Below are 13,244 nucleotides of genomic sequence, written 5' to 3' on the forward strand. Positions count from 1 at the left end.
CTGCTTTAAGCGAAATTGTTCGGATTTGGCTCAAACATTCACATGAACTCAAGGATGAATTGAGCAGATTTTGGAGGTCAAATGTGAAAACAAGGAGACGACCATGAGGTCATATTTGTGTGTGTGTGTTTGTGTGTTTTCCAGGTGGGCTGGTGGGAGAACGGACACCTGCGTCTGCGGTACCACCCCTGGTCTCGGTACGGCTCCTTCCTGAAGCCTCTGGACGACTCGCAGCACCTGAGGGTGGTCACGCTGGAGGAGAGGCCCTTCGTCATCGTGGAGCCTGCAGACCCCGGAACCAGCTCCTGCATCCGGGACTCGGTTCCCTGTCGCATGCCCGTCAACTCCAGGTAACACCACCACCACCACCGACCCCACCTTTAATGACTGACAGCTCCGCATTTGTGCACGTATAAAAAGAAAAAACAGCTTTAATGGATCTAATTTTTATCCATCCAACAGGCTGCCCAAACACTGATGATTGAATATAATGGTTGCTATCAGAAACAGAAAATGTTTCTGCAGAGCTCCATTTTGGCCGCGCTCTTGTGGTATTATAAATTAGTAGTTTCTCCACAATAGTTTCCAACCTTCTTGGCTTTTAAGGGCCGTCAAACTGCCCATTACGGCTGTTACATACGGCCAAATGCCACTTTGTTCATCACAGCAGCGAACATTAAATTTTCTGGTTTGTTCTGGTCTGTTCTGACTCTCTGAGAGCAGCTGACGAGAGGGTAGTAATGAATGTATTACTAAAGGAAAAACAACTGCTCTGAAAATAAGTGTAAATGGAGTTTAAGTGTGTTTTTTTTTTGTTTTTTTTGTGAGAACAGGACGACCTGCAGTTTATTATGACCACGAGCAGGAGGAACAGAATGACATAGATGTCGCATTTCTTTCTGAGAATGGACCAAAACACACAACAGGAGTCTATATATAGTATATATAACCAGTGATTTCCAACCTCCACGTCTCCTGCTGGTTCTTCCTCTAAATCCTTATCACTCTATAAACCTCAGTGGAAAGTAGAAAACAGAGTTTCAAGTTCAACAAAGTGGTTTTTACCAGAGTCCAAACCGAACCCATGAAACCAGGAGGAGCTGTGGCTCTGATCTCACGAAGGAATGGAGATGTCCGGCCGAGCGTCGGTGAACAGGCCCGTAAATCTTTACCATCTCCGTGAGCTGTGTTACAGGGGCGGAGGAGCTTAAAGGAGACGGAGACTTTCCCTCTGGGATCGATAGATTAAAACATCACAAAATAATCTAATTATCCCGGGGAGAAGATAACGTTTCCTCACAGCAGCTGGAGATGCATTAAAAAAAAGTCACATGGTACCACATCAAAGCGTGCAATTACGAGCAAGCATCATTTTGTTTTTTTTGTTCTTATAACCATAATGGAAATGGTTGAAACTGTGCAGCAACATCAGGTTAATTATCTTTTAATCAATCCAGATAAGAAACAGGGAGAATAAGTTTCACACCAAATCAATAGAGTTTTTAATGATGGAGCAACAGATCGCTGCTGCGTCTGAACCACAGCTGCAGCCATGAAAGGATTTAACTTTGAGTGAAAGACGACATCATCATGACACGAGGCCAACATCCTTTATGATCAGTGTTTCTCCTGGTTTATGTACAAGGTTCAATACAGGCAGCAAAAGACAGTAAGTAAGACAGGAGTGTGTGTGTGTGTGTGTGTGTGTGTGTGTGTGTGTGTGTGTGTGTTCTGGCCTCCTGCTTGATCCCACATAAGCTTCCTTCCTGCCAACACATGACCTGGCCAATGGGAAGATAACGAGTTCATCCTCCATCAATTTTATTGGCTGAGGGAGAAGTTTCCTCTGGTTGTTAGTGAATCGTCTTTGACCCTGGTTTTTTGGTTTTTTTTACTCGTCTCTGAATAATGTATATTTTATGTCTCACTCTTTAAAAGATTCGCTGTGTTTACACCTCAGTTCTCGCCGCAGCGGCCGAGAGACTTGATGCTGTTATTTCCTCCTGTTGTCACCACCAAGGTCACGAGTCGTTTGCTCAGAGCTCATTAAAATAAAAGCACAGATAATCACCAGGGCGATGGAGACACTTGAACTCCACTTCACTGTTTTTTTTAATCTAACTTTTATCCTGAACTTATTTCTTACAAGTCACGTAAAGTACTCGGGCCACTGCATACTAAAACCTACTGAGCTGCTGGGCTTTGAAATTATCATGTAAAAATGGTAATAATTCGACTAATAAAGAATTAGGTATAAATCTGTCTTGGGAAAAAGTAAGTTACCAAAGTCATAAATATAACCGGTAGTAATTTTAAAACTAAACCAACCAACGAGCTGTTTTAGTGTGTTACAGTGAATGAATCAAAAGTAAAAGCATCAAGCTATAGTGAGCATATTGTAGGTTTGAGCTGCTAAAGCTTCCAGAGATTTTCCTCAGCAGGTGATGAAGATCAAAACCAAAGTAAACTGGATAATAATTATTGTAAAGATGAAATAAAAATGGCTTCAAGTGAATATTGATTGGTAAATAAGCACGTGTTAGCTACAGTATATCCACAGTTATAATCTAAAAGCAGGTCCGGTCCATACTGTGTTTATCTCTTGTTCTACTGTTCCTCTGCTACTTCTCCATCTGTCGTCACATAAATGAGATTTGAAGTCTGTTAATTAGCTGTTTTCATCTGTTCTTTAGAAAACACTGTTGCATCTGAACTGTGCAGAGCGCGTCGTCATGCTAACAGTTACAGTGTTTCCTCCAGGATTTTTTTAAAGAGTGGCGGCGAGGGTGGTCTGATCAACGGGGGGGGGGGTGGGAGGGGGGTGGTGCACTCGCGCGGGACCAGATTGTCCGACCGTGGGGGGGGCTGCGCGGAGATGCGGGGGCATTTCGGCGTCCAATCCTCCGCGGCATGCAGCGATCATTTCGGCGTTTGGTCTATTTTGTGCACGAGCCGCGAGCCACCGTGTCAATCTTGGCAGGAAGTCACACAAAGAAACACGAGAGAATCCGGTCAATTTTCAAAATAAAACACCGCGAATGACAAACACGTGAGACCAATGTGTGTACGTTTGTAGCCTATTTAATAATCGAAACAGAGCGCGACAGATGAACACACACAGAGCTGAGATGCGAAGCGCTTGTCGCCGCCACAGAGTCGTTAATTAATGGTATAACACTGGATGCGCTGGTTGATAAGTTTCGTTTTTAATGAGGAGGAAATAAAGAACTCAGCTGTGATTGAAAAGCATGAGTCGAAAGTTGTAACTGTGTAGTGGAAAGGGCTGCAAAGTAGCTACCTAATGGTAACTGGTTGTGGAAACCCTGCTTAACATTGTTTTAACATTAAAAAATTTAAATTAAAAAAAATCATCATTCTGAAGGTGTGGCGGCTTTTATTTTGCCGTGGCGGTGCGCCACGATCAATTACATGTAGCGGAAACCCTGAGTTATCAAACCCACGACTGACACTTTGTGCAGATCTGTTAATATAGGATGGAATAACTTAGCAACTATACAGGCCAGTTTTAGAAAACCTGTAGCGCCGCATTATGTGATAATGTAATTCATTTCCACCACATGCTGTAATAATGACACAATATGTAATAAAGTTTGCCGCATTTTGTAATAAGTTGTTACATAATGCAACAAATGATTACAAAATGTGGATGTTGCATTTATTTTTATGAAGAAAATGTAATAAGTTGGTGCATTATAGAAAAACCACATGAACTTCACATGTGAAAAAAATTGCAAATGGGAATTATGTTATTTGCACATGGGAAACATGTGGTTTTGGCCCAATTATATGTGAATCACATGTAAATTCCCATGTGAACCCATTTTCCACATGTGATCACATGTTTTACACATGTGATCACATGTGGTAACATGTTGCCGCAAGTGATCACATGTGTTACCATGTAGAGCACATGTGTAAAACATGTTACCACATATGGAAAATGGGTTCACATGGGAATTCACATGTAATTCATATAAAATTGGGCCAAAACTACATGTTTCCCATGTGCAAATAACATGTTTCCCATGTGAAAAATCATATGTGAATCACATGTGAAGTTCATGTGGTTTTTCTACAAAATGCGGCAAAGTTTATTACTTATTGCATTCAAGAACTTTATTACAAAATGCGGCGTTATTACATAATGTGGCGCCACAAACTCTAACATTAACGGACCTAAGTGAATAATTATAGTCAACTGTAATTTGAGGTGAGGTGATGTTATTTTGGTCGACACATTTAGATACATGATGATAATCTTGTTTACATGCTTCATATGTCTTGTTTTAAACGCAGGTTTTATGTATTTCATGTAGGGGATGTGGAGGAAAGGCTGCTGGTCTCCTGGCAGCTGATGGGAATCCAAGTGGAGGAATAAAATAACACCAATAAACATTTATTTTGCACATACAGGAGAGAATATATTAAATCACCACCATGAGAAATCCTGATATTAACTTGTATTTTCTTTCCATTTCCATTTCTGCGGTGGCAAAAAAACCCCACAAAAACAAAACAGATTTCTCCATTCGACCTCACTTTGGCTGCAGTAAAAACAATTTACTAAATGTGAGTTGCACAGCGAGGTCGCAGCTGAGGGACCGACAAACAGCCAGTCGGTCTGAGGAGCTGCTGGAGGAGGCTGCAGCCACTTGACCGATAAGTCGTTTAAATGCACTCGGATTCCCATATGTGCGACCTGCTGCTGACGCTCTCTGTGGGAGGGAGGAGAGGGGAGGGAGTAGTAGGGGGGGTGAAGCTTTCACAGAGTTTTGACGAAGACGGCGGCGTCCAGCAGCAACAAAATGGAGTTAGGTGGTGTTTTTTAATAATGCAGCACTTTTCCTCCTGAGCTGTCGGACCTGTCGAGCGTTTCCTCTCGGCTCAAACTGTCACTATCGATCCACTCACAGTCCCTCGCCAATAATTCATACCTTCCTCACCTCCGTCCGCGTGCGTCCTCTCCCTCTCCCTCTTCCTCTGTCTCTCCGGCGCTCATTTGTTTGTTTTTCTCACTTCCCCACAGCAACACTCTCCTTTTCAATCTCGACAACAGGACGAGCAGTCGATCCAGGTCAAAGCGCCCTTGATGAAACCTCCACAAAAAAACAAACAAAACAAACAAAAAAAAGCCTCTTCACCTCATGTGTTTGTCTTCTCTCACATTGTCTCCTCAGTTTGGTGGTGGACAGCACCGGGCCCATGAAGCACTGCTGCAAAGGCTTCTGCATCGACGTCCTGAAGCGTCTCGCCAAGATCGTGGGCTTCACCTACGACCTCTACCTGGTGACCAACGGCCGGCACGGGAAGAACATCGACGGGGAGTGGAACGGCATGGTCGGAGAGGTTAGGTTGTCACTTTTAATTTCAATAATATGCTTTAAGTACGCTTTGCATTTTTTGAATATTGACTAAGATCCATGTAGATCTCTGTAGGTTTGATCTATTCAATGATCATTTATCCAGATGGCTCCAGGTCAAGGTCAAACTGCTGCCTCCTCTGATTAACTCTGATTGATAAGATCCATGTTAATACTTAAAGGGATAGTTCAATGTATTAGCAAATTGGCCCATTGCCAAAATCCCTATAGTCATAGCAGTAGGTTTGTTACCTTTGATTGTCGGTGCAAGCTATTTTTAGAACGGCGGAGCAGAGTTGTGAGCTGCTCAGAGCTACACTACGGAGGCTAATGGGGTTTCTTGGTTTCCCTCATCAAACTCATCAAATACACAATCCAACAACTCCACAACGCTCTGGTGGACAAGTTGTGACCTGCACATTCACCACGCTATGAGATAATAACGGAACCGAGTTGTTTTCGAGGCAAATGTAGAGACTGCTTGGCAAAAAACTGCCTCCGACGGGAAAGCACATCAGTGGTTTTGCATGAATTTACCTCTAAAACAACTCCATCTCGTAACGTTTTGTTATTATCTCATAGCGTGGTGAATGTGCAGGTCACAACTTGTCCACCAGAGCGTTTTGGAGTTGTTGGATTGTGTATTTGATGAGTAGCGTAGCTCTGAGCAGCTCACGGCTCTGCTCCGTCCTTCTAAAAATAGCTTATATCGACAATTAAAAGTAACAAACCTACTGCTATGACTATAGGGATTATGGGAATGGGCCAATTTGCCAAAATGTTGAACTATCCCTTTAAGCAGTTTCCTATCACAATGTATTTATTGATATCTGCCACAAACACCTTAGGTTTGAGTTTTAAACCTTCACCAGCCGCCTTCAGACAGAGATCCCTGAGCTGAGTGAACATAAACATCGACCCGTTGAAACATCAAGAGAAAAACACCCAGACTGTTTTTCCAACCTGAGGTTTCTTTATTCAGTCTAAATATTTTGAATTACATGAAGTGTTTAGGTTCAGCCTTCACATATATCCAACCCAGAGTTGTACAGTAACATCACACTTTTCAGTTCTGACTCGATATTGATTTTTTATTCCAACAAAATTCTCTGCAGCATTTTGCAGACAGTGTTACAGAAACAACAACAAAACTCTCAGAGCGGTGAAAGAAACATTTTCTCCTCCTTTAGTGGAGCCTCCTTCATCACGGATTGGATAAAAACTTCTTCATTTATCTGAGGAGTATCGACTCATTTTTCCACTGTTGCTTCTTCTTCTTCCTGTGGAGTCGACAAATAAGAAAACTCACACAGCGCCACTCTGCTGCTGCAGCACACATTGTGGTGGAAGGTGGAACTGCAGCTGGAATGACGGATACAAACCTTCACAGTGTTTACAATCATCACGTAGGGAAAAGTCAGCATGAACCTGTGCTGCACATGTGGACAGAGTCCTGAAGATCCACCAGTAGATCCCCACTGACAGGTTTAAGACCTCTGCTGTTTGTAGTTTGTTTTATTGATTACACAGTTTTAGCAGAATAATAAGAAGGAGACTGTTTACAGTATTTCCTGCCAATGGCAACACAAATAAGAAAATATATCATACAGTTAAATACTACGACGGAGTATTAGGGCCACATTGAGAAAAAAGAGGGAAAAAAACACAGACTTCGAGAATAAAGTCATAAATTTACAAGAATAAAGTTGTACATTTCCTACGAGAAAAAAGTCATAACATAACGAGAATAAAGTCGTAAATTTATGAAAATAAAGTTGTACATTTACGAGAATAAAGTCGTACATTTCCTACGAGAATAAAGTTGCAAATTTCCTACAAGAAAAAAGTCATAAGTAAGTACTTTATATTTAACATAACAAGAATGAAGTCGTAAATTTAGGACTTTATTCTCAAAGTTTATGATTTTTTTATTTGTCAATGTGTCCCTAATACGCCGTTGTAAAATACTGATAACAATGTAAGTGAATTATCCAAACAGAGAAAGTAAGTGTAAGTGGATTTAAAACAGTTGGGGGCCTTCTGTTATTGAAAGGGACGACGTTCCAGTTTTCCATTTATAGTAGTAATCACTTACTGTAATTTAGAGACAATACATGTGTCTATTCCTTTATTGTGTCGTCCATAAGTAATGTTTGGTGTTTTATAGTTTTATTTTGTGCATTGACTCAGAAGCACAGAGACTTCTCCACCTGTTAACATGCTGCATCCTGTTTATTTGACTTAAATGTGAGGAGATAGAAACTCCGCTGCTGCTGCTGCTCCATCTCATAAACATCAGACTGGTGTTAATGTGCTTCACCTGGAAACGTGTGAAGCTGTTTTATGTTAAACCGTTTCCTCAAAGTCACAGCGGAGCCTGAACGTAGTGCAAATGGCCTCTCATGAAAGATTCATCTCCCCACTGAAGAACTCGCTGCAAACAAATAAACATCACAGTGACAGGTGAGAGATTAAACAAGAGTTTATAGAAGTGAGTGTGTGTTTAGTCGGACGACGACGCAGCGCGGAGACGCCGCTTCCTCTGGGAGTTCATTTACAAAGTTGAGTCAGAAACACAGCGTGACCCCCTTTTTTTGTATGTGTGTCTTTTTAATTCTCTGTTTCCCATGTACAGTAGCACCAACATCATTTCTCTTATTCTGTTTTTTTTTTCTTTTTTTCTTTTTTACCCGTTTTGTTGTGTTTACAAAAAAAAAACGGGGGTTTGATTGGAGAGAGAGCTCCCGTGAAATTCTTTTTATCCTGCCTGAAATCCTTAAAAAACGCGACCCAGTGAGAGAGGATTGGACCCGAATGGAAGAGGAAGAAGAGAGAAAATATGGAGCGAGGCTGTCAGGAAGATTAGTGCTGGGAAAACTGAGAGAGAGAGAAAGAGAGGAAGACACACACGGCTCTACATAACTGAGTGTGTGTGTGTGTGTGTGTGTGTTGGCAGATACTCGACTGTTTCCCTCATGCCAACCCCCCTCTGGTGGCTGCATTAATGAAGTTGGTTTAACACGGGGCTGGACAGGGGATGCAAATTATCACAGTTAGCACGTGACTCTGTCTCTGTGTGTGTGTGTATGGTCCTGCACTGGCATCATAGTTTATGTTAAAGGGATAGTTCAACATTTTGGCAAATTGGCCCATTGCCATAATAATCCCTATAGTCATAGCAGTAGGTTCGTTACCTTTAATTGTCGGTGCAAGCTATTTTTAGAACGGCGGAGCAGAGCCGTGAACTGCTCAGAGCTACGCTACGGAGGCTCATGGTTTCCCTCATCAAACTCATCAAATACACAATCCAACAACTCCAAAACGCTCTGGTGGACAAGTTGTGACCTGCACATTCACCACGCTATGAGATAATAACACAACGTTACCAGACAGGGTTGTTTTAGAGGGAAATTCATGCAAAACTGCTGATTTTCAGCAAGCAGACTCTGTATTTACCTCTAAAACAACTCTGTCTGGTAACGTTCTGTTATTATCTCATAGCGTGGTGAATGTGCAGGTCACAACTTGTCCACCAGAGCGTTTTGGAGTTGTTGGATTGTGTATTTGATGAGTTTGAGGAGGGAAACCAAGAAATCCCATGAGCCTCCATAGCGTAGCTCTGAGCAGCTCGCGGCTCTGCTCCGCCGTTCTAAAAACAGCTTGCACCAACAATTAAAGGTAACGAACCCACTGCTATGACTATAGGGATTATGGCAATGGACCAATTTGTCAAAATATTGAACTATCCCTTTAAAAGGTGTATTTCCTGGTTCTCACTCCTCCTCAGTCTTCAGGTTCAGAAAACGTTTGTGTAGTGATGAGTGGTGGTGATGGGTGTGTGTGTGTGTGTGTGTGTGTATGTGTGTGTGTGTGTGTGTGTGTGGAGACTGATCTGAGAGTGTTTGCAGCTTTACACGCCCGTTAGAAAACCATGGCGATGAGTGACGGCTGTGCAGGATCCTCGGCTCCTTCACAGGCGGCGGCGGCGGTTTGATCCTACACACCTGTCAATGAGACTTTCTGTGGCAGCACCAGATGTCAGCCAGCGCGCCGACGGGATCCACAATGCATTGCAAATCCCTTTTTTTTTATTGTTTGATCGGAGAGAGGGATGCTGAACTCCTCACACACAGCGTGGAGACGAGGCGCTGACAGATCTGTGTGTGTGTGTGTGTGTGTGTGTGTTACGACTGTAGTTCTGTTTTAATGTTCGACCTTTCATGAACATCTGCAGCTACACAGATGTGGAGTCTCACAGGTCGCTGTCAGGTCCAGATGTCTTACTCATCATTGATAAGAACTGTATTTATAAACTACATATTAATGCGTATTCATGCGTTATAAATGAAGAATTCAGTATTTAATGCTTAACTAATACTTAAAGGGATAGTTCAACATTTTGGCAAATTGGCCCATTGCCATAATCCCTATAGTCATAGCAGTACAGTAGGTTTGTTACCTTTAATTGTCGGTGCAAGCTATTTTTAGAACGGCGGAGCAGAGCCGCGAGCTGGTGAATGTGCAGGTCACACCTTGTCCACCAGAGCGTTTTGGAGTTGTTGGATTGTGTATTTGATGAGTTTGATGAGGGAAACCAAGAAATCTCATGAGCCTCCGTAGCGTAGCTCTGAGCAGCTCGCGGCTCTGCTCCGTCGTTCTAAAAATAGCTTGCACCGACAATTAAAGGTAACAAACCCACTGCTAAAACTATAGCGATTATGGCAATGGGCCAATTTGCCAAAATGTTGAACTATCCCTTTAATAGCGTGTCCTTATTATAAAGTGTTACCCTCATACTCTATGTTTTTGCTTTAGCCTATTTTTGTTTGATTGAGTTACTTATGTATTCATTTTGTCTGCTATATATACTTACTGTAGTAGGATTATGTGTGGGATGAGGTGTTTTTATCACCTAAAGCACTTTGTGTATTTTTTAATTGTATGAATGGGGCTGTAGAAATCTGAAACGCAACAGTTGATTGATGGGCTATCTAATCTATTTCTGCGTTAATCCACATGAAAATTTAGTTTTAGGTCACTAAAAATGATTATTAGTGAAAACTCCAGCCGAAGTGGAGATTTAGGAAACCTGCGGTTTCATGTTTGCTTATATAAAACAGGGGGAAACAGGAGTTTATGTTCCTGAACGTCACTGTATCCAACAGAAAATGCACGGACATCAGGTGTGTGACCTTCGTTCACAGTCAGGTCATGATGCTGTCACAGCAGCAGAGCTCTTATTAACACTCATCCAAACGCTTTTTTCCTGTTTTCACTGGCAAACACAACAACTCCATTACTGTGAGGAGCAGAAGGAGAAGGAGAAGGAGCTCTGAGGTCACTGGTTGTACTCCGGCGATCACAGCTCTGATGCTTCCTGCTGCTCTGTCGCCTGCAGCTTTGGCCTGAAGGTCACAGGCAGTTTACAGTGTTTACCAAGTCTGTCTTTACGAAGACACTGTGTTGTGTTCAGTGTTATTATTGAAAATGGAGATGGAAATATATTCATTCTACATTATAAATACCAAGCTACATGTGTACGCATCGATCTATCTATCTATCTATCATTCTATCGTTCTATCTGTCTATCTATCGTTCTATCTATCTATTGTTCTATCGTTCTATCTATCTACTGTATCGTTCTATCTATCTATCGTTCTATCTATCTACTGTATCGTTCTATCTATCTATCGTTCTATCTATCTATCGTTCTATCTATCTATCTATCTATCGTTCTATCTATCGTTCTATCTATCTATCGTTCTATCGTTCTATCTATCTATCTATCTATCTATCTATCTATCGTTCTATCTATCTATCTATCTATCTAGTTCTATCGTTCTATCTATCGTTCTTTCTATCATTCTATCTATCTATCTATCATTCTATCGTTCTATCTGTCTATCTATCGTTCTATCTATCTATTGTTCTATCGTTCTATCTATCTACTGTATCGTTCTATCGTTCTATCTATCTATCATTCTATCTATCATTATATCTATCTGTCTATCTATCTATCTATCTATCTATCTATCTATCTATCTATCTATCTATCTATCGTTCTATCGTTCTATCTATCGTTCTATCTATCTATCGTTCTATCTATCGTTCTATCTATCGTTCTATCTATCGTTCTATCGTTCTATCTATCGTTCTATCTATCGTTCTATCTATCGTTCTATCTATCTATCGTTCTATCTATCGTTCTATCTATCTATCTATCTATCGTTCTATCTATCGTTCTATCGTTCTATCTATCGTTCTATCTATCGTTCTATCTATCGTTCTATCTATCTATCGTTCTATCTATCTATCTATCTATGTTCTCCCTTCCTGTCTGAGTCTCGTTGAGGCCTCCTCCTCCTCCTCCTCCTCCTCCTCCTCCTCCTCCTCCTCCACCTCTTCCTCCACCTCCTCCTCCTCCTCCCTATCACCTGTTCTCCGTCCTCGCCCACTTACGGATTCCTGTCGTTTCTCTGAACATCACTCAGCCTTGGACTCTTTGTCCGTCCTTAAACGCCTCGCCGTCAGTCACTCAGTCCTTTTCTTTCTTAGCCGTTAATATTTTCTCATCTTCAACTCTTTGAGTGTGTGAGTGTGTGTGTGTGTGTGTGTGTGTGTGTGTTTTTGTTCCCGGTGTGAAGTGTGTGGTGACGAAGCACTTCCTGAACGGGAGTGTGACAGGTGCTGCTGCTTTCAGACGTGGCTGCATTGAAATATCTGAAACGTCCTCGCCGCATTAACTGGAATAATCACGGTGGATTGATCGATCTCGACGAGCAGAGAGGGAACTAATCACACGCTGTGAGAAGTGTAAAACCGCGTGCGTCACCGCGCTCTCACACAAACACTTTAGAGTGTTTCCAGTCCTCAAAGACAAAACTATTGATTTCACAAAGTAAAGTTGAGAAGTTTGTTCGCTCGGCGCTGCTGCTGCTGTTAATCCAGAGGAGGTTCGCTGAGCACACGTTGTTTCTGCTCTCCGCCTCTCCGCCATTAATTCTTATTAATCTCATGATTGCATTATGGTATAGTATAATGATTCATTATGGTATGAATAATGATGTTATAGTCAAAGACCTGAAACCTGCCTCAGATAGGTGATCCATCAGGGTGGAGGTTTACTGAGATTTAATTATGTTACATAATTATGTTATGATGTCATTTCATGGCGATGCACTAGAAAAAGCTCTGAGATCCACGACGTCACAGGAGGAAACCGGACCAGGTCATTTTATTTTATAACACGTTCACTTCACATCGTCACCTGGAACTAAAACGATTTCAGCAGAAAACTTTCAAAGCTGTAATTTCACAGTTTCAAGGCCGTCATGTGAACGTGTTGCACAAGATGAACCAGATAAATCAATGCTAGTTTTAGGATTCAAGAACATACAAAAACATCTGGAGCAGTCAGAGACCAGCTCAGTAAAGCTAAAAAATGTTCATTTTATCTTCTTTTTATCACCAGTTTTACTGTTTCTATTAAACAGATAAATAAATTAGGAAATGTTCTTTTACCTTCACATGTTTCAAATGTCAACCTGCTGACGGCCGTGATGTGTCGTTGATCAGCTGATGTTCACCGGCTGTTTGACAGAAATAGTAAAACTAGTGTCATTACAATATATGTATGAAAAACAAAAACAGACGTACGTTCAGCTGTACACTCATACCAATGTATGCTTAAAAAAAAGAGAGTCCATAAAAGTTCTCATAGAAGTTTTAGTTTGTAGGTGAACGACATTTTTTATTTTTTTGGTTTACTGATTCAGCTCTACATCCAATGCATGGGAGGTTCTATGTAGTTATGAGCAATATCCAACATTTGCCAAACCTGTGACAGTGTCAGTTTGCCATTAA

At 41.5% G+C, this 13,244-nt stretch overlaps 1 protein-coding gene across 2 annotated transcripts in view; it reads left to right on the plus strand.

Moving 5' to 3' along the window:
• grin2da (glutamate receptor, ionotropic, N-methyl D-aspartate 2D, a) overlaps positions 1–13,244 on the plus strand; it is a 165,935-nt gene that overhangs the window by 88,215 nt on the left and 64,476 nt on the right. For both annotated transcript variants that reach the window (XM_085790830.1, XM_085790831.1), the window contains 2 exons: positions 145–350; positions 5,199–5,367. In XM_085790830.1, coding sequence (XP_085646956.1) covers positions 145–350; positions 5,199–5,367 — 375 coding nt within the window. The remainder of the gene's footprint in view (positions 1–144; positions 351–5,198; positions 5,368–13,244) is intronic.

The sequence above is a fragment of the Trachurus japonicus genome, chromosome 11 (genome assembly GCF_045865225.1).
Source record: "Trachurus japonicus isolate A0001 chromosome 11, Traja_1.0".
Lineage (NCBI taxonomy): Eukaryota > Metazoa > Chordata > Actinopteri > Carangiformes > Carangidae > Trachurus > Trachurus japonicus.